This window comes from Quercus lobata, chromosome 9 (genome assembly GCF_001633185.2).
Source record: "Quercus lobata isolate SW786 chromosome 9, ValleyOak3.0 Primary Assembly, whole genome shotgun sequence".
NCBI lineage: Eukaryota > Viridiplantae > Streptophyta > Magnoliopsida > Fagales > Fagaceae > Quercus > Quercus lobata.
Window position 1 is genome coordinate 46,648,579 of NC_044912.1, and position 24,413 is coordinate 46,672,991.

The following is a 24,413-nucleotide window of genomic DNA, read 5'->3' on the forward strand; positions in this document are numbered from 1 at the left end:
CTTGTAGACTAGTTCTTCGTAATTAGATGACCATTCTCTTTCTAGTCCCCTTGATTTTCAACGAAAGGTGCAGATAAGACTTGAATATTCAAACAAATAGTTCAAGCAAGTATTTTGAGATTCTCAGAATCAAAATTTTTTATCTCCTTCTATAAATATATCAGTCCAATTAGAACCATTTCATGCATCATTCCAACCATCCATCATTCTTTGCATGCAGTATAGTCAATTTTAACGGATCATTATGTTCCTCCTTGTCCTCATGCTTGCATTGGTTTCCTCATCCCAATATGGTTATTCTTCTTCAGTAACTTTGCCTTCTTTTTCTGCCAATGCTGAGAATGAAGTAGCACAAGGGAAGGAAGCAAAGGCTCTTCTAAAATGGAAAGCCAGCCTTGAAGTAAAGAACCAGCCTCTCTTCTCTTCTTGGAGTGGAAGCAACCCTTGCAATTGGACCGGAATAAGTTGCGAAAAGTCTGGAAGTGCTGTCACCTTTTTAAATCTTTCAAGTTATGGTGTCAAAGGTACGCTTCACAATCTCAGCTTTGTATCCTTTCCCAATTTACTCGGTCTTGACCTCTCTAACAACTCACTCCATGGAACCATTCCCTCAAACATTGTCAACCTCTCTAAACTCTCCCATCTTGACTTTTCGGCCAATCAATTCACCGGAACAATCCCATTTGAAATAGGCCTGCTAGGTTCTCTGAGTAAACTTGATTTGTCATCTAACAATCTTACAGGTTATATCCCTACTTCTCTGGGAAACCTGAGCAATTTAAACATTTTGAAACTTGCTAAGAATAATCTTTCTGGTCCCATACCTCAACAATTAGGAATGTTAAGTTCTCTGAGTGAACTTCTTTTACATACAAACAAGCTCACGGGTTCTATCCCTTCTTCTCTTGGAAACTTAACAAGACTCACCATGCTAGTGCTTTGTGAAAATCAATTGTCTGGCTCTATTCCTCCATCATTGGGAAAACTTAAACACCTCACTGCTTTAGGATTTTTCTCAAATAAACTTGTAGGCACCATTCCCCCTGAAATAAACAGTCTTACACATTTGAAATTTCTTCAACTATCTTACAACCAATTCACCGGTCATTTACCAGAAAATATATGCCTTGGTGGATCGCTTGAAAATTTAACCGCTAGCGGCAATCATTTCACTGGTCAAATACCAAAGAGCTTGAGAAATTGCACTAGCTTGATAAGGTTTAGGCTTGATAACAACAAATTTATAGGAAATATAGAAAATGATTTGGGCATATATCCACGTTTGGACTATATGAATTTGAGCAACAACAGATTTCGCGGTGAGCTTCCAAGGAATTGGGGACAGTTTCATAGCCTAACAAACCTAGATATATCTAACAATGATATTTCGGGTAGGATACCTCCTGAGCTTGGGGATGCAATTCAATTACATGCAATTGACCTCTCCTCAAATCATTTTAATGGGGAGATTCCAAAGGAGTTTGGAAAGCTGACATCATTGCTAACACTTCATCTAGACAATAACAAACTTTCTGGCAAAATTCCTCATAGTATTGGAATGCTATCCAAACTAGAGAAGCTCAACCTGGCAGCTAACAATCTAAGTGGCCCAATTCCTGAATTGATTCAATATCAAAACCTATTGTTCTTAAATTTGAGCAAAAACAAATTCAGTGAACACATTCCACTTCAAATTGGTAATTTGCGCTACCTCCAACTTCTTGATCTGAGTCATAATTGTCTAACGGGGGAGATGCCACGACAGCTTGGGCAATTACAAGTCTTAGTAACTCTAAATCTTTCCCACAACAAGCTTTCAGGGCTCATTCCACCCACTTTTGATAGATTGTCCAGCTTGATGTCTGTTGACTTGTCCTACAATCAATTGGAGGGTCCTCTTCCAAACATTGCAGCATTTGGCATCAAAGGATCAATGGACGCATATAGAAATAACACAGGCTTGTGTGGCAACGTCACTGGCTTGAAGGCTTGCCCCTCTAAAGTTAATATTGTCCCGGTTAAGAAGGGCAATAAGGTTGTGATAATGATTTCAGTCCTTGCCGCGAGCATTGTCATATTCATTGTTGTTGGAATTTCATTAATTTTCTTTCGAAGACTTCGGAAAGTGCAAAACAAGCCAAGAGAAGCACAAAAGCATGATCCATTTGCGGTGTGGAGCTTTGATGGAAAAATGGTGTATGAAAACATCATTGAAGCCACGAATGATTTTGATGATAAACAGTGTATTGGAGTGGGCGGCTATGGAAGCGTTTATAGAGCTGAGTTACCAACAAGTCAAGTTGTTGCTGTTAAGAAACTTCATGGACTACGTGATGACAACATTGCCAATCTAAAGTCTTTCACAAGTGAGATACATGCTTTAACAGAAATTCGCCACCGTAACATTGTGAAGCTTCATGGTTTTTGTTCGCATCAACGACACTCATTTTTGGTTTATGAGTTCCTGGAAGGTGGGAGCCTATGGAACATACTAAACACTGAGGAACAAGCAATGAAATTTGATTGGCTAAAGAGGATAAATGTTGTTAAAGGTATAGCAAGCGCTTTGTCTTATATGCACTACGGATGCTCACCTCCTATAATTCATCGTGATATATCCACTAAGAATGTTCTACTAGATTCAGAATATGAGCCTCATATCTCTGACTTTGGCACGGCGAGGATCTTGAGACCTGACACATCCAATTGGACTTCATTTGCTGGCACCTTTGGATATGCCGCTCCAGGTATGATATTTTATGTTGGCATGCATGGTTTATATTTATGTAGCCTCTAATAATAAAATTTGTGCAGTTGCCAAATGAGGTGTGAGCCCATCATATATATGTTGGAGTGAACTAATAATTAGTAGAAAATTATTAGATATCCTAGCGGATAGTTCATGTGGTACTCTAAACCAATAAAAGCAAACCATTTAATATAAATTTTTTCATATGAGCATTTTTGGTTTATATCATATTATTTTAATAGGTGACTTTTTTTGTTGGTGCAAATTATCACATCAGTCAAAACTCCAACACTAGATTACTCCTAGTATTTAGTGAGAACACATGTTCCTTTGAATTGGCATCTTGATTGGTATATGTATATATATATATATATATATATAAATAAAATAGGATTATATTTTAGAAACAAAACCAAACCAAGTTTATTTACATCAAAAGAGGTGTAGTGCCACCAGGATTATCTACCACAAAAGGAAGACAAATTAAAGTCTATTTACACCCAACCCATCCTCTCAAACATTAGAGCATACTTAACAAAAGATGGACTTCGAGCATATTTTCTTATCTTTTCTGCTTGATATGTTCCTCTCATCTGCAACACCGTTAGCTTCACGGTAGATGTGTTGCAGCTCAAAGCCCCATTGTCGACCTAGAAGATCCCTACAATCATAAACAACCATAGACATTCCAACGGAATGATTGGATCGAGAAGTTTGTAGATGAATAACAACTGTAGAATCAGTTTCCTAGTAAATATATCTAAACAACCCAACTCTCATGCCATGAACATTATTGTTTTTGATGATTTAGGATAATAGTTCACACCTCACAGGGTCTTCTATAAAACTATAGTGTTTGGTTGCAGAAGGGCACATATATTCATGTTAGAGTTTGCAACCGCTGGAGAAATTGCTTGAAAGATTAAACTCAAAATTGTTGCTCGCTATTTCTAAACAGTATGGAACTTTCCAAAGTACATATATAAAGACTCATTATTATAGAAGTCTAAATATTTTCTTACTAATCAGCAGCTATAAAATTTAAGAATTGTACATCAATTGCAGCCAGAGAATTAAGGTAATTAAGTTCCATCATCCTCTCAAAAGTAGAACATGACTCTTGAGTGTCAATCTTTTTTCTTTGCAGAGCTTGCATACACAATGGAAGTTAATGACAAATGTGATGTATATAGCTTTGGAGTAGTCACACTGGAAGTAATTATGGGAAGGCATCCAAGTGATATCATCTTGATCTCTCTTTTGTCTGCATCTTTGTCATCATTAACATCAACAAACCCCCATCATATGCTACTGAAAGATATGTTGGACCAACGCATAACACTTCCTACATATGAAGTTGCAGAAGAAGTGGTTTTTATGGCAAAGATAGCACTTGCATGCTTGCATGTCAGTCCACACTCTCGTCCAACCATGCAACAAGTTTTACACAAGTTATCGGCTCAAAAATATCCTATTAATCCTTTACCAACCCCTTAACACATGATCACATTAGGAGAGCTAATTAACCCCAACAGTTCGTCCACATAACTTCTTGAATATATTTACTGTACCACACTTAATTTCCGTAATTTTTTTTCTTTTGTATTTGATGTTCCCATTTTCATAATTTTTTTTTTTGGGGGGGCTGAATGTAATGTTTTATTGTTGGAAGATTTTTTTGGTTCTTTGTATGGAGTTGAGAATGATATCTCAATGTATCTGTTAGAATATCATGCCCAATCCATTATTAGGCCCAAGCCCATGTACATGCAGTTGTACTCGTACAACTTCACACACTTTTCATGTTCCTAGTGTGATTTTCCAAACAAAATTAATCTGTGTTGAACATGTTATTTTGATTTACATTAAAGAAAAGGGTTTGCGCTCAACTTTGTTCCACGCATCATACCCATTAGTATTGAGTCAGAAGCCACTTGAAGACTACAAGTTTAAGAGGACTAACTCAGCGAATTATCTAAGGCAAACAAAAATTTCACGACCCTTGTTTGGGCAAGATTAGGAGATACAGAACACCAACTATTTAACCTAGTTTTTACCCTTGTTGCATTATTTTTGTGGGGAAGACAGTCGTTTCAATACCATTGAGAGAGCCTTAATTCCTTGAGTTTCCCATTGAGCATTTTTTTCACACAATGAGTTATTTAATTATTTCAAACCATAGAGATTATGAAACCTTTACCAGTCACCATTTTCATTGGTAGAAATCTTTCAAAAGCTGTCTTTGGAGTTTCGAAGTTTTGAGTTGATGTAGACAAGTTTGTAAAAATTGTTTGTTGAGATTAGATGTTGAGTCTAGCCTACAAAGTTTCATTAAAAATAATTGATTTTTAGGGAAATGTTAACAAGCACCGTGGGGTGCTTTTTAAGATTTCCCTATATGGATCCCACTTAATAAAAATGACAAAAAATTATTAAAAATGTTGTCAAAAAAGATTTTTTTTTTTTTTTTTTTTTAAAAAACTACTAAAATATTGTCAAAAAACTGCAAAAAGCAGAAACGATGTTGCAAAAATCTACAAAAAGTTGTTAAGGTGTCAACACAACCCTTTTACTATTTCTTCTATGGTGAATTTTCCTACAAGAACGGATACCCTCGGAGCGATTTTTCTATTAAAAAATTATTCAAAAGTTTTCCACTTTACCACCGGATGTTTTCTTTTAATTGATTTAAGTTAACTTTTTTCTTTAGAACGTAGTGATTTTTACTATGGTTGCACTGTATTTCAAAATTGTTAACTCTAGGCATAAGCTACGATTAATCCGTAAATTAAAACAATGGGGGTAAATCTTAGATTTTTCAAAATAGAAAGTTTGAAGCAGCGACAACAAAGATTGTTGCAGCTTTTTGGTGGATCGAAAATGGCAATATGTAACATGGCATCTCACAAAGAAGGGATGTTAGAATTGAAGACATATGCTTCAGCCTAAGTGGATAAATTTAACTTAGTACTATGTATCTAGAGACATAAAGATGAAAAGAGTTGTGCAAGCGTTGTTTTTACCTTTTATTTTATTTTTCCATATGTTAAACAAAGGCAGATAGCTCTTCTAGAATACTGCCTAGCTGAGAGAACAAATGAAAAAAATGTGAAGATTTTAATGCATTCTGTGATCCACATCATTATCTGATAACTATAACCAACAACTACATGAGTTTTTCCTCTTTTCTGGTCAGATCATTTAAGTCATCAGCTATTTCAACAGCAGTAGTCAGTGATTGCATCAGTTTTTGTTATCCAAGCAACCTTCTAACTTAGCAGCTAACATGGAAGATCATGCAGTGGGTGACCCTTTTGGTTTCTTTCCATTATCTTTCGTGCGAGGGAAATTTGCTTGCCAACCACAAAAATGAATGCCTTACCCTTCCCTCCAGCGCCTCTAGCGGTTCTTCCAACGCGGCGCACATATTCACTTGGATCACGTGGGAAGTCAAATAGCACAACATGATCCACCCCAGCAAAGTCAATTCCACGTGATGCTCTGCAAAAATTTTCAGAGATGAAAGTTACCATATTATGGGTCTCATCTGATTGTAAGGCTAATAACCTGGACATAACACTAGTGCTGTCTAAGCATACAAGTAAGTTCTGCATAAAAAGCAAAAAAAAAAAAATACCTGTCAGTGCAAATCAAAAACTGAGAGACTTCGTCAGACTGAGAACTGGTGAATTCCTTGATATTTGCAAGCCTTGATTCTTGTGCAACAGCAGCATGAAAGGGTAGAACTTGGGCACGAGTTCCTCTTCTATCGAAACGTTTTAATACATTCTCAACTTTTCTACATGTGTCAATCTGCAAATTGAGTGTTATACTAACAAAAATAAGAAAGGTTCCAATAACTTACAAAGTAAATGTTTTGATGAGAGCTAACAAAGTAAATGTTACAAGAATGATTCATTCTTAGAGCTCTAACTTTCTCTATACATGTTGATTGAGTAAGATACTAAGAATGTAACATAAAAGCATTGATGCACAAGCCAGCTATTCTGGAATTTCACAAGAGAGACTTAAGAGATCAAATGTACCTTGTTACAGAAAACAATCGTTTTTGAAACTGGACTTCCCTCCAGCAGCTGCAGAAGAGCAGATTTCTTGTTCAAAAAAGAAGTTTCAGGAGTTTTTTCAATCCCATCTTCTCCGCTGCAGTCTACAAGAACCTGGAAATGCAACATAATGATTTTTTTTTTTTTTTTTTTTTTTAGAAAGCAACATAATGATTAATATAAATTATTTGAGAGTTTGTAAATTTTTTAATTTTTTATATAATTCAATAAGAGTCTAGTTAATGTATACCCTAACCACCCTTAGGACATACATTAATCATCCATTTTTAAAAACTTTTTTTTATAGGAAATTTAAAAAGCTGTCAAAAAAGTTCACTTTTTCATTTTTCTATAAAATTTTCCTAAAATGGTTTATTAATAGATGCCCTAAGGGCATACAATAGTAAAACTCATTTAATAATTATAGCACCCGCCTGATTTTTACCTTACCTGAACACCCATGCCAACAACAGAATCCTAACAATTAACATTAACAGAGATGCCTCCTTAAGATTCAATGTTCTATAAACAGCCTTCCTTGGAATTAGATGTTGGATTAAGGCTGAAAAAAATACATTTTATTTAAGTAATAAAGAATTTTGTTGAAGAAAGAACTCAAAATATACATAGAACATATGAGTATCCTAAAGAATTCCAGCGTAAGATTTAAGATCTAAACAAAATCGACATTGAAACAAAGAACCCCAGAGAACTGATTTGAGATTTTGTCTTGATAGTAGATTACTCAAGACCTTCAAAAAATCAAATTTTTGCTCTCAAATTGTCCACATAATGCAATTAGGAGTCACATTTCAAAATGAGGCTGTTGTCATGTTGACCAGACAGCCCTTGCCAGCAGTAGTAGACATGTATTACCTTCTTTGACTTTTTTAATGTATCCCAAGAGCAGAAAATACAAAAGACCACAAATCACTAGTGAGCAACCAATGTACCAATAGATGATCTGGATTCACAACTACACTTGCACTAAAGGAACTCAAACCAGAAACCAACTTCCTGCCAGCTCAAGCAACCAAGGAGGAACTCCAAAATAGGCACAACTGGGAGGTTCTGACCAATAGTGCCGAACAGCTCTTTGGTCCAGAAAATTAGTGCCAAACACCACTTACTAAGCCTCAATCAGCACTTTCATCCTGTCCAAGAGTGCCAATCAGCCCATTGCTTCCATTTTTCAACAGCAGCTCCTTGAAGACTAAAAGCACTCATTAACAGCTGGCAACTCCAGTTAGAAACCTCGAGGGGTTATCTCATATAACAAGGCTAATTAGGAAGTTAGTTAGAGTAGCCAATTGTAGCACATGCATGGGAATTTAAGCACATGAATGGCGCACTAAAAGTGTATTGAGTCCCTATGATGTAAGTCCTTGGAGGTCTGTAAGGCAGGAATGGATGACTTTTTCCCAGCACCTTCAGTTCGATGTGGGTGATGGTTCTGGAGTGAAATTCACGCATGACATATGTTGTGGTAATTGTCCACTCAAGGAGACTTTCCCGAAGCTTTCTTGCATCAGTTCTGTTAAGGATTCCTCAATTTCTGACATTATACGACTCTCTAATATGGTGCCTCATTGGTTGTTCGCTTCTCTAGAGCGGTCCAAGATTGGGAGTTGGAATCACTGGTTTCATTTATGGATCTTATCTTTTCTGAGGCTGTTAGGGGTGAGGGAATAAATAGACTTTGCTGGAAACCTGCCAAGAGTCAGGGTTTTGAGGTGTGTGGTTATTATCATTCCCTATATCGCCCAATGACATGTTCCCTTGGAAGTTGGTGTGGAGTTCGAAGGTCCCATCTAGGGTTGCATTCTTTTCTTGGACTGCTGTTCTAGGGAATGTCCTAACTACTGATAATCTTTGGAAGAGGCATTTTTTTATTTTGGATTGGTGCTGTATGTGCAAAATATGGGGGAAGTCAATGGATCATCTTCTCCTCCATTGCCCTATAGCTTATGAACTATGGACAATGGCATTTGTTTATTTGGACTCCATTGGGATATGCAGAAGAAAGTTATTGATATGTTTGCAGCTTGGCAAGGGTCTTTCGGCAAGCATAAAATATAGCTATTTGGAAGCTTGTGCCACATTGCATTATGTGGTGTCTTTGGCAAGAACGGAATTCCAGAAGTTTCAAGGGAAGTGAACAAACTATCCTTGAATTTAAAGCCTTCTTCCTTTGTTCTTTGTTGGATTTGAGTGCTACCTTTCTTTCTCTGCCTTGTTTTTCTTTCTTAAATTTATTTGAGCATTTACTGGGGTTGTTTTTCTTTCTAATAAAACACATGTTAAATATGGGAATAACCATATTTGAAATTGGCCATTGGCTAAATGAACAACTAATACGAATGGAGCAAGTCATTGTATAAATGCTCAACTTGTAACTCCTAAACTGATAAGTGAACAATGATGCAATTTTTTTGGATCTCTCTCTCTCTCTCTCTCTCTCTCTCTCTCATTTCTTCTATAAGCTAATAAACTATCACACTCATCGATTTTGCGATTTTCTCAAAATCCAACCTTTGTTCAGTTCCATCATCAATCATATTTCTCCATCACCTAAGCAATTACACCTAAACCACAACTTGATCCTTACATACATGCGCAACAACAACTAACGATGACAACATTACACTTAATAAGATTATCCACAACTGCATCCTCCAGTTGATATAGAGCTTTCAACTTCTTATTCCTAATAAAATTTGCCCTTGTGGGAATTCTCCAATCTTTGAAATTAGGCCTCAATTCAATTTTCATCCCTCAAATTTAAAAAGTTAAAATTTGTCCTTGAATTTTTTAAAAGGTGACAGTATTATCCTTTTGTCCATCAACTTTGAATTGAATTGTACACATGGCTAACAGAAGGTTGATGTGGTAAAGTTATACTCTAATGTTGGATTCAGTTCATGGATAGGACAATCTTGCTACCATTTAAATTTTACAAGGGAAATTAGAACTTTTTAAATTTAAGGAATAAGAATTGAACCTAAGCCTAATTTCAAGGTGCAAGTGTATTTCAAGGGCTTAAAGGATGGAGGTAGAAGAAGAATTTACTGATCACTTATAAAAATGTGTAGAAAGTTCTCCATAGACATTTATGTTCGCCAAATGATTAGGTAACATCTTTGGGAAAGATTTTGGAAGATGTTCAGCTTCAGTATTCAGGACTTCAGGGAAAGTTGGACTAAAAAATTTATCAACACAAGCAAAAGTGATAATATTGTTAACAAGGAGAACAGAATGGCAGTAAAAAAGGACAACAGAGGAGAGATTTGAATCATATGTGCCAAATCTTATTCATGTACCCTTTTGTCAACGAACGATGATGAATATTTCAGGTCTAATTAATGTTGAGTAGATTACCAACATGTATGACTTAGTTTATTTTTAGAGAATCTCTGTTTTCTTGTCGCTGTTTCAACATTAAAATGCCAAGTTGGATCTTTTTTTATTTTTTTTGATAAGAAATAGAGAGGATATTGATCCAACATAAGAGCCTTCGTCACTTATCTACAAATTTACCAAGAAGTCAAGAACACAGATTACAAAATTATTCAGGTTTCATTTTTTTCATTATACTTGTCTGTGTGCAGCATAATAATATTAATAGCAATATAATAAGGGAAAAGTCAACAAATGCCTTAAGGGCATTGGTTTAGGAAAATTTTTTAGAAAATTTGTATGGGCAAAGAAAAAAGAAACTGAATTTTTTGACAGCTTTTTATATTTTCCATGAAAGTGGTATTAAAACTTTTTGAAATTGGTCCACTAACAAATGCCTTAAAGGCACTCATTAATAGGACCCCCCTATAATAATAACGAAAGAAAGAGGGGGAGGGGTGGAGATAATACTTGAAACCAACCTCTTCAAGGCCAGGGCTCATACGGTGCATACCAGGTCCCATGATCAATTCACAATCAGGAAAAATTTCAACTAGTTCGTTGTATATGTCTCTTGGCAAAGTCGCAGTCACAAATAGATACTGTGTGGTAACAGGTGAAGAATTTATCAAAGTTTTCTGTGCTACTTCAAAATCCTCATCATTGAAAAGTATATCGACCTCATCCAACACAGCACTGCAACGCAAGGTTTCAATTAGTTTTAGTGCTGGGTAAGTGTCTTGTAAAACATAGTTGTGCCATGCAGATTGATGCACACACATGCGCAAAAGGCGCACTCACACATAGGCAATAAAATTGAAACGAGTTGTTGAAGACCACATTTGATGGGTCACAACTAGGGTACGTTTGGTACACTGAATGTAGATTACATTAGGAATAGTAATCTTTATTACTGGGAATAAAAAACATTGTAATGGAATAACTATTACTATTCATAAGTTTGGTTGTTACATATGGAAAGCTTGTAAATGATGATGTATAAGGAAACTTTATATTTTTGGAAATATATTAATTTTAAAACCTATTATATGTACTAAGGAATAGCTATTATATCCATTTTAAAGAGAAATAGCTATTCTTCAATTTAAGGAATAGTTATTCTAATGTAATAACCAATCCATGTAACAAAGATGCAACCAAATGACCGAATCACTATTACATATGAATAACTATTCTATTACAGAAGCTATTACAGCATACCAAACATACCCTAGGAGTTCCTAACACCAAAATTTGTTCCCAAAGATGATAGCAATGTAGTTGCAGCACTAAAGGAAGCATGAGGCACATTCAGCACAGCTGTTGGTTAGCTATTGTCAGATTAGTATGACCACAAATCAGCCAGAGTGTTTGATGTCCTAATCATGTTCAGCATGCCACGCACATAACATAACACATGTTGAAGTGTTTGATAAAAAAAACATAAGTTGAATTGTTTTCATTTCTTAATAGTCCTGAGGAAGGCATGTATATATAAATATCCCTATGGTTGAAATTAATATTTAATACAGGAGACTGGGGGCTATGCTTGTAAAGAAAGTAGACAATTACCAGCTTGAAGCAGCATGCATGACCATATTGGGACTAGAAAAGGACATTAAAAATAGAAAGGTAATGATATTATCGTAAGAATTTAGTTTGAACATGATCAGTCCCAGGATATCTTCAACGTCACTCAGTTCTTTATTCTACATTTTCATCAGTCTCCTCCACAACCCCTTTTTAACCATTTTCAAATACAAACTCTAAATCCATTAAAACTTCCAGATATATAAGTACTTGCATACATATATCTATGTGTGTATATCCACATGCATATATTTCATTAATCACACAACACTCAAACTACATCATCCACTCCACATTAATATCCTAACCACCAATACTCCACACTATGCAATCCATGTATACTTTTGCATTGAAAACTTATTCTCCATTCAAAAAAGCTTTACACTACTGTTTTATTGCTCAATGCTCATTGCAACATACGCTACACTATTCTAAAACATGCTAGTTAACTTGCTTGCCCATTCCACGCACTAACAAATTATGGTGCTGCTTATTATAAACCTAGATGACAAAAAACAATACAAGATAAATGGGGAAGGCATACATTGCACAAAGGTTCAGAATATAAGGCTTATAATGTTCAAAACTCTCAACTAGGCACGATTACAGGACAAAGAAATTCGTAGTAAATTAAAGGGAAATAGGTTACCATCTTAGATTTGTTAACTGCAAGAAGCCCTCTTTAATCAGAAACATAAAACGACCAGGTGTTGCTATTAGAACATCAACACCTTGTTGTAAATATTCCAGTTGAGTTCTCTGTCGAAAACCACCTGTCGCAACCACAGATTTAAATGGGACCCCAGACTTTGATATTGATCTGCAATTACTCAAAACCTGCAAAGGGTTTTGCTTTTATTAACATCCATTCTGTATTAGAGGGATGAAATGAGACCAAATATCCAATTTTTTTTCTAATCTCAAATGAAAACAAGCATCATATCGCATTTGTAAATGGTGAACCTCTTCGTGTCCTGGTTCTCAATTACCTATTTAACAATTTTTTATGGAATAACTTGAATTGCCCTACAAGCAGAGGGCCCATAGTAGAACTTAATACAACATATACGCCTTAAGATTTCTATTTCCACTAGAAGGATATTGAGATGGTTCACTACAAAACATTTTTTTTTAATAATTAATGCCACTACAGAACATACATAGAAAAAAGTGCAATGTGAACGAAGACTGTACTGCAATGAAATCCTTACATGCAAAAAACCAACAAATGATTCATACAAATCAAAAAATCACTAAAATCAAGGCGGCGTGTGATACTCTTATAAGGAAATAGAATTAGGGATTCTACATAACAAACCCAATAACTCTACACATTTATAACAACATACTACTATATTAAACAATCACATCACATCATGATATTCAATACTGGAGTATCATCTTGGTAATGGATGAAATCCATTATTTTGATGTCTCAATCTCAAATATGTCTTTGTCCCTATTATTTGGGAAAGCTTCATGACTTCCACTTCCCAAGTCTGCCGTATCTAGGGCTTCTTTTCACTCTTTTTGTTAAGTTCCCTATCCAGAGCCATTCCATCTGCCAAACCCCATCTCCTGTCCTTTGATTTCCACTCATCCTGGCAGCCCTATCTGATCAATGACAGGGATGACCTTTGGTAAATTTCTAGTAGTCCATACATTCAGGTAGCGAATGAAAGACCTAGATATTGGAACTATTTTGTTTACATAAGTAATAAGTTTTATTAGAAAATTATGAAAATCAAGTACACAAGAGGTATACTAGATGAAAAATACATCTAAGCTTTAAAAGCACAATGATCAATAAACTCCAATAAGTTTGAGAAAGAAAACTTCCCCAAGGCCAATAACCACTCAGGCAAAGTCCTCAAAAAATTAAATTTCACATCTAAGGTTGACCTCTCACATCCTTCAAAGTTTTTGGCATTTCTCTCCCTCAAAATACACCACATCAAACAATGAGGAATGGCCTCCCAAATCTCACTATTGTGAGACCAGAATATTGGATCTAGAAAGCACTTGGAGGGTTTATGGCTGTGTGGCCCTCATTCAGCTGGAAGTAAGAAATCAGTTCCAGCACAAGCAATGACATAGTATTGTTTTAGGGTTTAGGGAAACTTTAATCACTTAATTTACTAGAGAAGAAATACTGTCCAATAAGTTTAAGGAGAAAGGTAGCTAATCAGGCTAATGAGGTAGAAATCAAATCTAACATTAACAAAGTCATGGTTATGATTCTGTTTCATGTCTATAAGCTTAAAATTTGCAAACTTCTTTCATTCAAGATTTAAAGTTTATTGTCAGCCTACATGTTCCAGAGGTCCGTAAGAGTGATGGAAGGTGCAGGGAGAATGTTCTAGTGTATACGACCAATAAAAAAGGTGCAAAGACAAAAAATTTAATATACAAAAGTATATGAAGAATATATTGTTTTGTAGCTTGTGCTTTGTGGAGTGAAGTCTTGAAGATGTTTGGGATTCAATGGGTAATGCCATCATCTGTTGAAGATCTATTAACTGGCTAGAGAAATTGGTTTGGGAAACACTCCTCAAATATAAGGAACCTTTTGCCAGCATGTTTGATATGGAAAGTGTGAAAGGAAAGGAATAGCTATATGTTTGACAATGTTAAGATCTTTGGATTATCTTCGACCCTTGTTCATTCATACCCTGTTAGACTGGTCTCAGGTTTGTGTTTTAGTGTTTTACATATTGTAAATCCATTTTTACTTTTAAAACTCTCTTAGATATTCTATCTAATTTATTGTAATTTTTGAAAGAATCTTTGTGCTCATCATCATGAACATAACTTTTTTTTAGCATAAATAAAATTCATTACTTATCCAAAAATAATAATTTGCATATACAAAAGGCACCAGTATACTATTTTTACAGAGTGAGATGAGGTTAAACAATATGAAGAGCTGGCAATAAACCATGAGATGATAGGTCAGCTGTCATCTAAGCAACAATGTACAGAAATTAGCAACAACATTAAAAACCAAATAAATTAAAATGAAAAAAAGATGCAGCAAAGCAGTGAGTTGAACACAATAGCACTGACCTGAGAAGCCAACTCAGCAGTTGGTACCATGATGAGAACTCGAGGACTTTTTGATGAGGATTTGCTAAGCTCTTGAAGTTCTTCTTGCCTTAGACGCTGAATTATTGGTGCAAGATATGCCAATGTCTTCCCTGAACCACTTTGATCAGCTATAATACAGCTCCTTCCCTCAATAATAGGTGAAAATGCCATGGCCTGCCAAACAAGATAATTACACAGGCATAAGTTGCACTCAAACTTTAGAAAATCTGCTTTAGGGCATAACTTTCTACAAGAACAACATAAAGTTCATAGTCCAGTCTATTAGATGTGTATCATATACAATTCAACTCAACAGAGCCTTAATCCCAATTATATTAATATTATATGTTTATACTTATCAAAAAAAAAATTAATATTATATGTTTATCATATGTTCTAAAAAATAATAATATTGCATTAAAAATGAGAGGGACCAACCTAACAAATTACTATTTGAAATATAAAAATTTAGGTGCCCATTTACTTGAACCTAAACCAGAAGTCGTCATTCCCAGAGTCATATGATTAGGTATCTAGATGGATGCAAGAAGTCTGACATGACAACCTCCCAGAAACTGGAATGCAATATGATTATCAGTTTATCACCATAGACACAGATCTAAGCAAATAAAAAAACTATTAGCTTCCATCAGTTGATTAGAATACCAGAAGACATTATACAAACATGACATTTATGAAAAAACTAAGATTTTTGTGATGAGTGAATTTAAATAAAAGGCCAAGGTGGGTGCAATCCAATTACAGAATTACACAAGATAAACTCTACTAATACTATTCTTTATACCTGCTTGCCTACAAATACTAAAACAACCAAAATTATGAAAATCCAGGTCTATTGCGAAAGAATAAAAACATCATGAAATATATCACATTACAAGGCGATCAAAGTGGCAAGTCAACAGATCAGCTGACCATAAGGTCAGATAAATGTCACTTGCAAGTAAGAAACTATCAAGTACAAGAATGGTAGCAGAATTCATCCATAGACCAGATCATTCACAATAAGCAAGTAAATTTGTGGGAAAATATTACGATTTTGACAATTCTGGAATTGGATAGGACCTGAATTATGGCCCAACCAAATTCTTCTAATGAAGATAATGTGTGTGTGTGTGTGTTTCAAACTTGGTCAACATGAAGATGAGGTTGATGTACCTGTATATGGGAAGGGCGCAAGAAACGCAACCCCCTTAGAGATTCAATCATAAATTCACTGCAGCCCAAGTCTCTAAAGGATTTTTTACTAAAGAAGCCACTGTCAGTGGATAAGTTCCACCTTTGCTTTAGAAGGTCAGGCACTTCAGATTTGAAGTTGCGTGTGGATCCTCCCCTGCCCCAACCTCTAAAGTTGCTGGCAGAGCTTGGAACTGAAATCCCTGATATCTGAGTTTTAGTGTCAGATTTGTAAGGTTTACCTGGTGTGGTCGGATGCTCTAAGCTTTGTTCAAAATCATGTTTCGGGATCATGTCAGAATGATCAAAATCTTCTGCTGTACCTGTTATTTGTACAATGTCACTGACTTCTTGTGATTGGGAAGCTCTTGGAACTCTTTCTTTATGTCGAAAGGAATTTTCTTTCTGTTTTCTCCCAATATCTTTAAGTTTAGGGTGTGAACTGATAGACTTGCCATATGAACTATCTTCTACAAATAGTTTGTAATCATTTTTGCTTACATCTCGCTTCATCTGAGTATTCTTGACTAGAGCACTCACTCTCTTTGCTTTTAATCTTCCAAAATTTCCATTGAACCCCCTGGTGCTTGCTTTTGGAGAATCACTGGTTGTAATAGCTGGCACACAACCAGTGTAAGTCAAACCAATACAACCTATGTGAGCATGGGATTAAATGAACAAATGTGAGGTTATTAGGAGGGGAATGGGGAAGAAGTGTCTTACAGGTTTCATGGCATAAATATTAAAGAATAAGGTATGCATGAGAAAATCACTAGTTCATCAGTAACATTTCCAAGTTCAATGCATAGGGTACCTCTCTAGAAGTTTTTACAATTCAATCATGCACAATAAAATCATCAAAGATTTGACCTTTTTGGACTCTTTTCTGGTTAATTCTTTTTTTGGAGTCCAACCATTAAGGTCTGATTATTGAATATGAATTATAAGGCATATTAGTTAGTAATCAATGTCAGATTCTGCACATTCCAGATAGTAGAATGAATATCCTATGAGGTAACACCATCTTTTTTCTTTTCTTTTTTTTAAAGGAGAGGTAGCATCATCTGTATCAATATCCATAGGATCAATTATAACAAGTCATGTGAATTAACTAAATCATTTAGCCTTTTTTGGAGCCCTCCCTTAGATGAGGCAAAATTCAATTGCAATTGAGTTCTTCCAAAACCATACATTTGGAACATAAGGCCAATAGAATTCAATTCACTTTGGGGCCAAAGAGAAGAAATTTTGATTGGGATAATAAAAGTCAGACTACCCAGAACCCCTACTTCACATGCCCATGGCATGGCAAGTTGAGCTAATCCACTCCTCACTAATCACCACCCATCAGTCTCATGATTTGCTTTAATACAAGATCTAATAATATGATTTCCATAGCAAATACTAATAGAGAAAATTTTCTTAATTATTAAGCTTTATTATCTCTAGGTCTAGGTCTTTTCTTTGAAGCTAGAAACATATGCCCTTGATATTTTGAATATAAATGCCTCTAGATAAGTTGAACAAGAGTAATGATCCGATGGTGACAGATTATAATTGTTTCTGCAAGCTGATTTAAGTTTTTATCCAAAAAGGAGGTTTCAATTTCAGATCAAATCAATTGGGGTCCATTCAGTTGAGATTTTCAGTTCTATCAAAAGATGATTCCAGTTAAAATGGAAATAAAGGGTGGAAGTAGCTAGAAACTGAACAATAGAGCAGAATATGAAAATTTGAATATATATATGTGTGTGTGAAAAAACAATTAGCACCTTCATTGGCATAATTGCTACTGATGGAAGTTGTGCTATCTCTAGCATCATCCATATTATTGGGAATGACAGTGGTGGTTGTGGTGATGGAGGGTTGCCAAGAGAGAATGTCCTTTGAAGGAATAGGAGAGTCAGGATGACCATCATCGCTTCCTCCCCAAACAATGAACTTTTCACCAGTGTCATTGTCGATAAGCTGATAAGCTCCAGGAGTTTCCATGGGGGTGCGAGTATACCTAGCTCTAACAACCAATCTGACCCCCCTCTCATTGCAATGGTGGGATGACTTCCAGTTCAGCTCACGGAGTCTGGATTTAGTTTTGAGGCTCAAGTTTATAGGTATTGGAGTTGGAGGGGCTTTTGCCAGCAGCATTGCGTTTCTTCTCTCAGATTCTCAATGACACATAACAACAAATTTCAAAACATTTCTGCAATAACTGGGAAGAAAAAGGAAACAGTAAAAAAAACTCAATAATTGAAGCAAAAGGAAGGCCAAATAAAGAAAGAGTGTGCTTCTTGGTGCCATCAATTACCTGCACATAGAGATGCTTGCTGGAACTAGAGACAACTTTGGCCTTTCTGGTGTTCCTTCTGCCTGAGAAAACAAAAACATATACCAGTAAATAGACAATTAAAGAGTCATCAACGATCAAGGAAAATTTCATTTGAAGAAATGTATTTCACCAAAGTACAAAAACAGAGAAGGACCAGTTCATGCTCCCATCCTCTTGAAGGAAAACTAAATAAAAAATTTTAAACTAGTACAGTATCGGATAAATATCCCTATAGTGACCCAGTTTGCAAATATTTATTTTCTATCAAAGGGGATAATAATCTGGTAGGTAAGCAATCTACTTGTGTAATTTTAGGTTAAGCATGATCATAGAGACAAATTTAGATCCAATCTTATATTCCCAATTTCCGAGTCCTTAATTCTTGAAAGAATGTAAATGATTCTGATCCATCCCATTTTCCTAATTTAACCTCATCTCCTCTTGAGGTGGATAGCAAGTAAAAAAATTATCCACTTGAAACCCCCCCCCCCCAAGGTCCATTTGTTGCTGCTAGTATTTTTTTTTTTTTTTTTTGGGGGGGGGGGGGGGGGGGTGGGGGAGGAATTTGCTGCTAGTATTCTAGTGAAGACAAGCAGGGTCCTAGCAACTATGCTACCTCACTGCCAATAGAATACCTGCAATCACTGTATAGCACCTCATCAGGAGTACCACACTCAGTTAGAGACCATGCCTCATGAAAGTCATTGGTTCAAAATGTTCCCCCCTCCACCCCTCCCTTTAGGGCTGCTAATCCATTAGAATTTTTTTTAGCACAAATCTCCTTGGTGCGATGGCAAGTGCCTTCCACCAAAAGAGATTGGTCGAGGGTTTGAATCCAAGAATAAACCTCTCCAAAAAATTGGTAGTAAGGCTACCTACCATAACCTCTCCCAGACCCCCACAAAAATGAAAACTTTGTGCACTGGGTACAACAAATATATTTCCAATCCCTAAAATTTGGGTCAGGGTCTAATTTATTGTGTGAAATTTAAAAAGTTCTTTTTTAGTCCTCAAAAAATAGTAAAAGTACCAAGTTAGTCCTTTTGTAGCCTTGGCATTATAATTTGTACTACGTGGTGCTCCTTTATAGTAGTAAGGTTACAAAATGACTAAACTGGTACGTTTACAATCTTTTGAGGACTAAAAATGAACCTTTACAAGTTCGAAGGGCCAAAATAAAACCTAACCCAAACTTTAGGGGTCAATCATATATTTTCACTTTTTCTTATTATTAATTTAAAACTGCACACGTATTGGGTTTTGAACTCATAACCTCAAGAAGGTACCCCTAGTGCCCCATTGTTGTTGCTAGTTTTCTAGTATAAACAAGCAGGGTCCTAGGAACTTTGCTACCTCATTGTCAAAAGATTATTTGTGGTCACTATATAGCCCCTCCTCAAAGGACCTAGTGGGTTTGAACCCACAACCTCACCTTCAAGCCACACCTTTAAGAAAAGGAAGTGCCATCTGAGGCAAGGCTCACTAGTCAAAAAACAGGTAAATTGCACTAACATCCCTCAGGGTTTAGGCAAATGTCAAAAGCCTACTCCTATATTCAAATGACACTTAGCGCCCTCAAGTTATTGTTATTATTTTTATGTTATTTTTCTTGATTTTCTCTCATCATAGAACTAGTTTGGCTAGTTAACACTAACTGTGGCTGTTTTGGATAAGATTTTAGTTTGAAAAATGTATATTTCGACTCAATTTGAAATGGCACATAAATGGTTGTAAGAATGTATTTGTTATATATATCGAAACCTCAAGGATGAAATGTTGTTCAAGAAAATAGGAGTCTGACATTTTCTCAAAGGAGAGTAGTGTATTTACCAAAAGGTCCTAAAAGTTCATAGCCAGTGCAAAAAGCTCTCACTTTGGCAGGTTTTGGGAGAGGTAATTCGTAGGCAACCTTAGCCTTAATTTATTTTGGAGAGATTGATTCCCAGACTCAAATTCGTGACCTGTTGCTTTTAATGTAAGGCACTTGCCATCCCACCAAGCCCACCCTCTAGTGTAATTTAACCCCCCCACCCCCCCCAACAAAAAAAAAACACCCCTCTTGTCTTTCAACACCTGAAACAGCAACTCTCAAGCCAGTGGTACACCTCCACATAAAGTTAAAAACACTTAAAGTTGAGTACTAACTTCAACTCATTCAAACCAGTCGATTAGAAAGGACCTATTCACAAATTACAAACTCTCAAAGAACACTATAGCTAACAACAACACAGGTGCAAGAGCTGAGTAACTTAGATAAAAAGTGAAGCTGAGCAGAGCACACGCTAACTCACTCATTCAGTCAAATTAGTAGGCATTGTTGGAAACCTCAAAAACATGCTAAAAACCATACTGGGTCCATGGGAAACTGTGATTTTAAGCAATTTATTACAGTAAAATTGTAATCTTTAATAGGATAATTCAACAACAAATGTATAAGTAGAGTTTTGAGTCGGAAACTAAACACAAAAACGTTAAAAGGGTATTCTTAGATATCGAAAATAGATAGAGCAAACAGAACATATATATACCTTTCTTTCTAAGATGTAAGACGATAATGGTGTCTTCTCTGCTTCTGTCTTTCCCTGTACAAAGATAATGATAGTGATAAAGCCAGTAAAGATGGAAATGGGTACTGCAGACTTGGACTTGGACTTGTGGTTGGAGCAGTGCCCAATAACTTAGGCCCAACCCAATTCCTTCGTCTCTTCTCAATTCTTTCATTTTTCCCATTCCAACTTACAACTACAAATGCAATTTAGATTTTTATTTGTTTTGACGGAAAATATCTGTAGCCAAAAAAAAAAAGTGTTCAACTATAATTTTTTTTTAATGAAAAATTACTTGTGTTGCAATATTTGATATGTTATTGAAACTGTGCTAGAGAATTTTTTTTTTTTTTTTTTTTGACTCGTACCAAAAATCACAAATTTTCATCTTTCTCTCATACATATATTAAATTTTAATTTTAATTTACTAATTTTCTAAATTATTAATTTGGTGTTCCAATTAAATTTGATCTCTTAAGTATTAGTAATTGTTTCAATTTAGTCTATCTTTTAAAATCAAGTCAATGCCATCCATTGGTTTCCTTTCTATTTTTTTTTTTAAAAAAAAAAAAAAAAAAAAAGAAAGGAAACCAATGGATGGCATTACTTGATTTAACTTTTTAACAAAATTAACAGATATGGATAGAGCATACCTTAAAACTTACAAGGTTATTGTGGAAGTGTAAAATTTTTTAATCAAGTCAATTTCAACTATTAATTTTTTAAATAAATAAATGGAGAGGAAACTAAAGGATGACATTGACTTGATTTTAAAAATTAATAAAGAAAATTGATACAACTAATGGTTAAGGACCACCAAAAATCTTGTAACTCAACTAACACATATCGGTTTATCCAACAGAAACATTCAAGATTTTAAATCCCCTACCCTATCGTAACTATCGAGTTATCCAAAAAAATAAAGAGTTTTTTTTTTTTTTTTTTTTTTGAGAGTGAAAAAAAAAAGTTCAATTTGGTCCTCTGATTATTAGTTAAAGAGTTAAGGGGTCAAATTGAACTTTATCCAATAATTGAATGACCAAATTAATAATTCAAACTTTGGTCCTCCAATTATTAGGTAAGGTTCAATTTGGTCTCTCAATTATCAATTATTAGGTAAAGTTCAATTTGGTCTCTCAATTATCAACCATATCAATTTAGTTCCTCAAGTGTTAAAATTAAGCCAATGTCGTCATTTCGTTTCCTCTCCATTTTAAATTTTAACAAAATTAATAGATGTGGCAAACTGAGCATGTGTTAAAAGGTTATTGCAGAAATAAAGTCAAATTTACGTCCCTCAACCTCAACGTAATTCTTTGCCTAAAAAAAAACAAAACAAAACAAAACAAACAAAAACCTTAAACTTAACGTAAAAGCAGTGTTTGGTCAAATTAGCGCATAAACTTAAAAGTATTACAAACATTACGGGTAAGCTTGGTTCAGTTTTTGAATATTATGTTTTTTGAAAAAGTGAGAGTTTTAAAAAGTGTAGTATGAAACTAGGTTTTTTGTAAAAACTAAGTATTTGGTAAAAGCTGTTAAAAAGTGCTTTTTGAAAAAGTTAAATTTTTGGTTAGTGCTTATAAAAGTGGTAGTTTAAGAAGTAAATGACCAAAAATGACAATGTATATATAAAGAGAATTCTTTGTTTTAATTACCTCTCTTAATGCAAGTTATGGACACAATATTTTCACAAAAATTTCACAATAAAGTCTATATAACAAGTTGTTATTGGTAGGAAAAAAAAATGTTACTAGTAGGTCTAGATGAGAACTAATAACAACTTATTGTGTAAATTTTATTATGAAATTGTTATAAAAATATTCTGTCAATAGTAATATTTTTTTTTTTCCTAAAGAAAAATAGTACTAATTTAAAAGGTTTAGAGATATAATAAAATGTCACAATATTTTCACAATACTAATTTAAAATTAATCTCTGTAAAATAAAATTTTATTAACACTTATCTTTTAAATGAGTTGTTCTATGATTATACATGCACCTACAATTTTTTCTCCACCGCATACTCTATAACATCACAGTTGTGAAAAAGAAGTTGTGAAATAAGCTGTGTTCATACTCCCTATATTTTCTTCCACGTTGCTTTACCCAAACCCAAAAACTCTTTTTTTTTTTCTTTCACTTTTTTCTCATCCACTCGCTCACTTCTTCCTCATCTTCTTATTTTCCTTTTCTTTTACTTTCCTCCACACAATGCCCCACACACACACACACAAGTCTCTCTCTCTCTCTCTCTCTCTCTCTCTCTCTCTCTCTCTCTCTCCTCCATATTTTCCATTTATCAAAAACTCTACTGAATTCAAAAGGTTTTTTTTAAATTGGATATGTAAGACGTAAATCAAAAAAAATAAAAAATAGAGAAGAGAAGAAGAAGAAGAAGAAGAAGAAGCAGCACAGAAGAAGAAGAAGAAGAAGGCAAGATGTCGTAGCACAGCAGCATGGAGGAGCAAAAAAAACTATGGGCAATTTAGGAAAAAGAGAACCTCACCAATGGAAATATTTTTGTTTTGAGAAAACGCATTTGTGCGTTTTGCAACTACAACTCAAAGCTGCCGTGCCAAAACGTAGAAATCCTTTGAGCTGGAAAATGCAATTTTGTATAACACACTTTTGAAAAAATTTACCAAACACATGTTTTGAGTTTTGGGCTAGAAAAACGTGCATTTTGGCCCCTTAAAGTCGAACCAAACGAACACTACAATTGAGTAGAATAGTCCTTTTCTTTACTTTAATTTTTTCTCGCTAGATGATCTTGACATTTTTTTATTTAAAGAAAATATTCCTCTCCAAACTAACCATTCAAACTTCTTTTATATCATTCAAATTTCTTTTATATCTTTTTATTAGATACTAACCTCTAAGCATGCATATTGCACATACTCAAAAGCTCTTTTTTTTTTTAAATATATTTATATATATATAATTTTCATATGTACTAATTTGGGGTTGTTACATTATCTCACGTCACACCTCACTCATGTGTGATGTGAGAATTTTAAAAAAAGATAAACATGATATATATATATATATATAAATATATATATTTTCAAACAAATAAAAAAGATAAACTTTAGAAATAAACAGTAACTATAATTTCATTTTTAAATGTATATTTGAAAGTGGTATACTGGGGTCTGTAATAATAATAAAAGTAATGTATTTTTTTTTTTTTTTTAGTTTAATAACAAAAGTGATATAAAAAAATATTGGGATAAGGATAAGTAATTCTTTTTTTAAATTAGTAGAATGTTTTTTTTTTAATCTAGAGGTATTTTATTTTGGATGAAAAATGCTAAATTTTAGGGAGGGAAAAGGATCAATGTGAAGGATCACGTGGAGGTGTTTTATTTGGATGAAAAATGAATAACGAAGGCTAAATTTTAGAAATTTTAAGATGAACGTTAGGAGAGAGAAGCCTAAATTTGAGGAGTTCTTTTTTT

The 24,413-nt window shown here is 34.6% G+C and overlaps 2 protein-coding genes across 3 annotated transcripts; one reads left to right on the top strand and one right to left on the bottom strand.

Annotated features, from left to right (window-relative positions):
- Positions 1–244: 244 nt before the first annotated feature.
- On the top strand, positions 245–4,329 carry LOC115961874 (MDIS1-interacting receptor like kinase 2-like). The gene is made up of 2 exons (XM_031080781.1): positions 245–2,747; positions 3,897–4,329. The coding sequence occupies exons 1-2, from the start codon at positions 245–247 to the stop codon at positions 4,244–4,246; spliced, it is 2,853 nt and encodes a 950-aa protein (XP_030936641.1). The 3' UTR covers positions 4,247–4,329.
- A 1,506-nt stretch (positions 4,330–5,835) lies between these two features.
- Positions 5,836–21,135, bottom strand: LOC115959423 (DEAD-box ATP-dependent RNA helicase 50-like). Of its 2 annotated transcripts, none has more exons than XM_031077804.1 (10): positions 20,935–21,135; positions 18,386–18,447; positions 17,853–18,289; positions 16,063–16,697; positions 14,866–15,060; positions 12,449–12,636; positions 10,692–10,905; positions 6,796–6,927; positions 6,387–6,562; positions 5,836–6,250 (listed from the first exon to the last, which is right to left on the bottom strand). In XM_031077804.1, the coding sequence occupies exons 3-10, from the start codon at positions 18,223–18,225 to the stop codon at positions 6,031–6,033; spliced, it is 2,133 nt and encodes a 710-aa protein (XP_030933664.1). In that variant the 5' UTR covers positions 18,226–18,289; positions 18,386–18,447; positions 20,935–21,135; the 3' UTR covers positions 5,836–6,030. The 2 variants fall into 2 exon arrangements, with proteins under 2 accessions (XP_030933664.1, XP_030933663.1); XM_031077803.1 differs by having other exon boundaries at positions 16,063–16,733; positions 20,935–21,019.
- Positions 21,136–24,413: the final 3,278 nt, after the last annotated feature.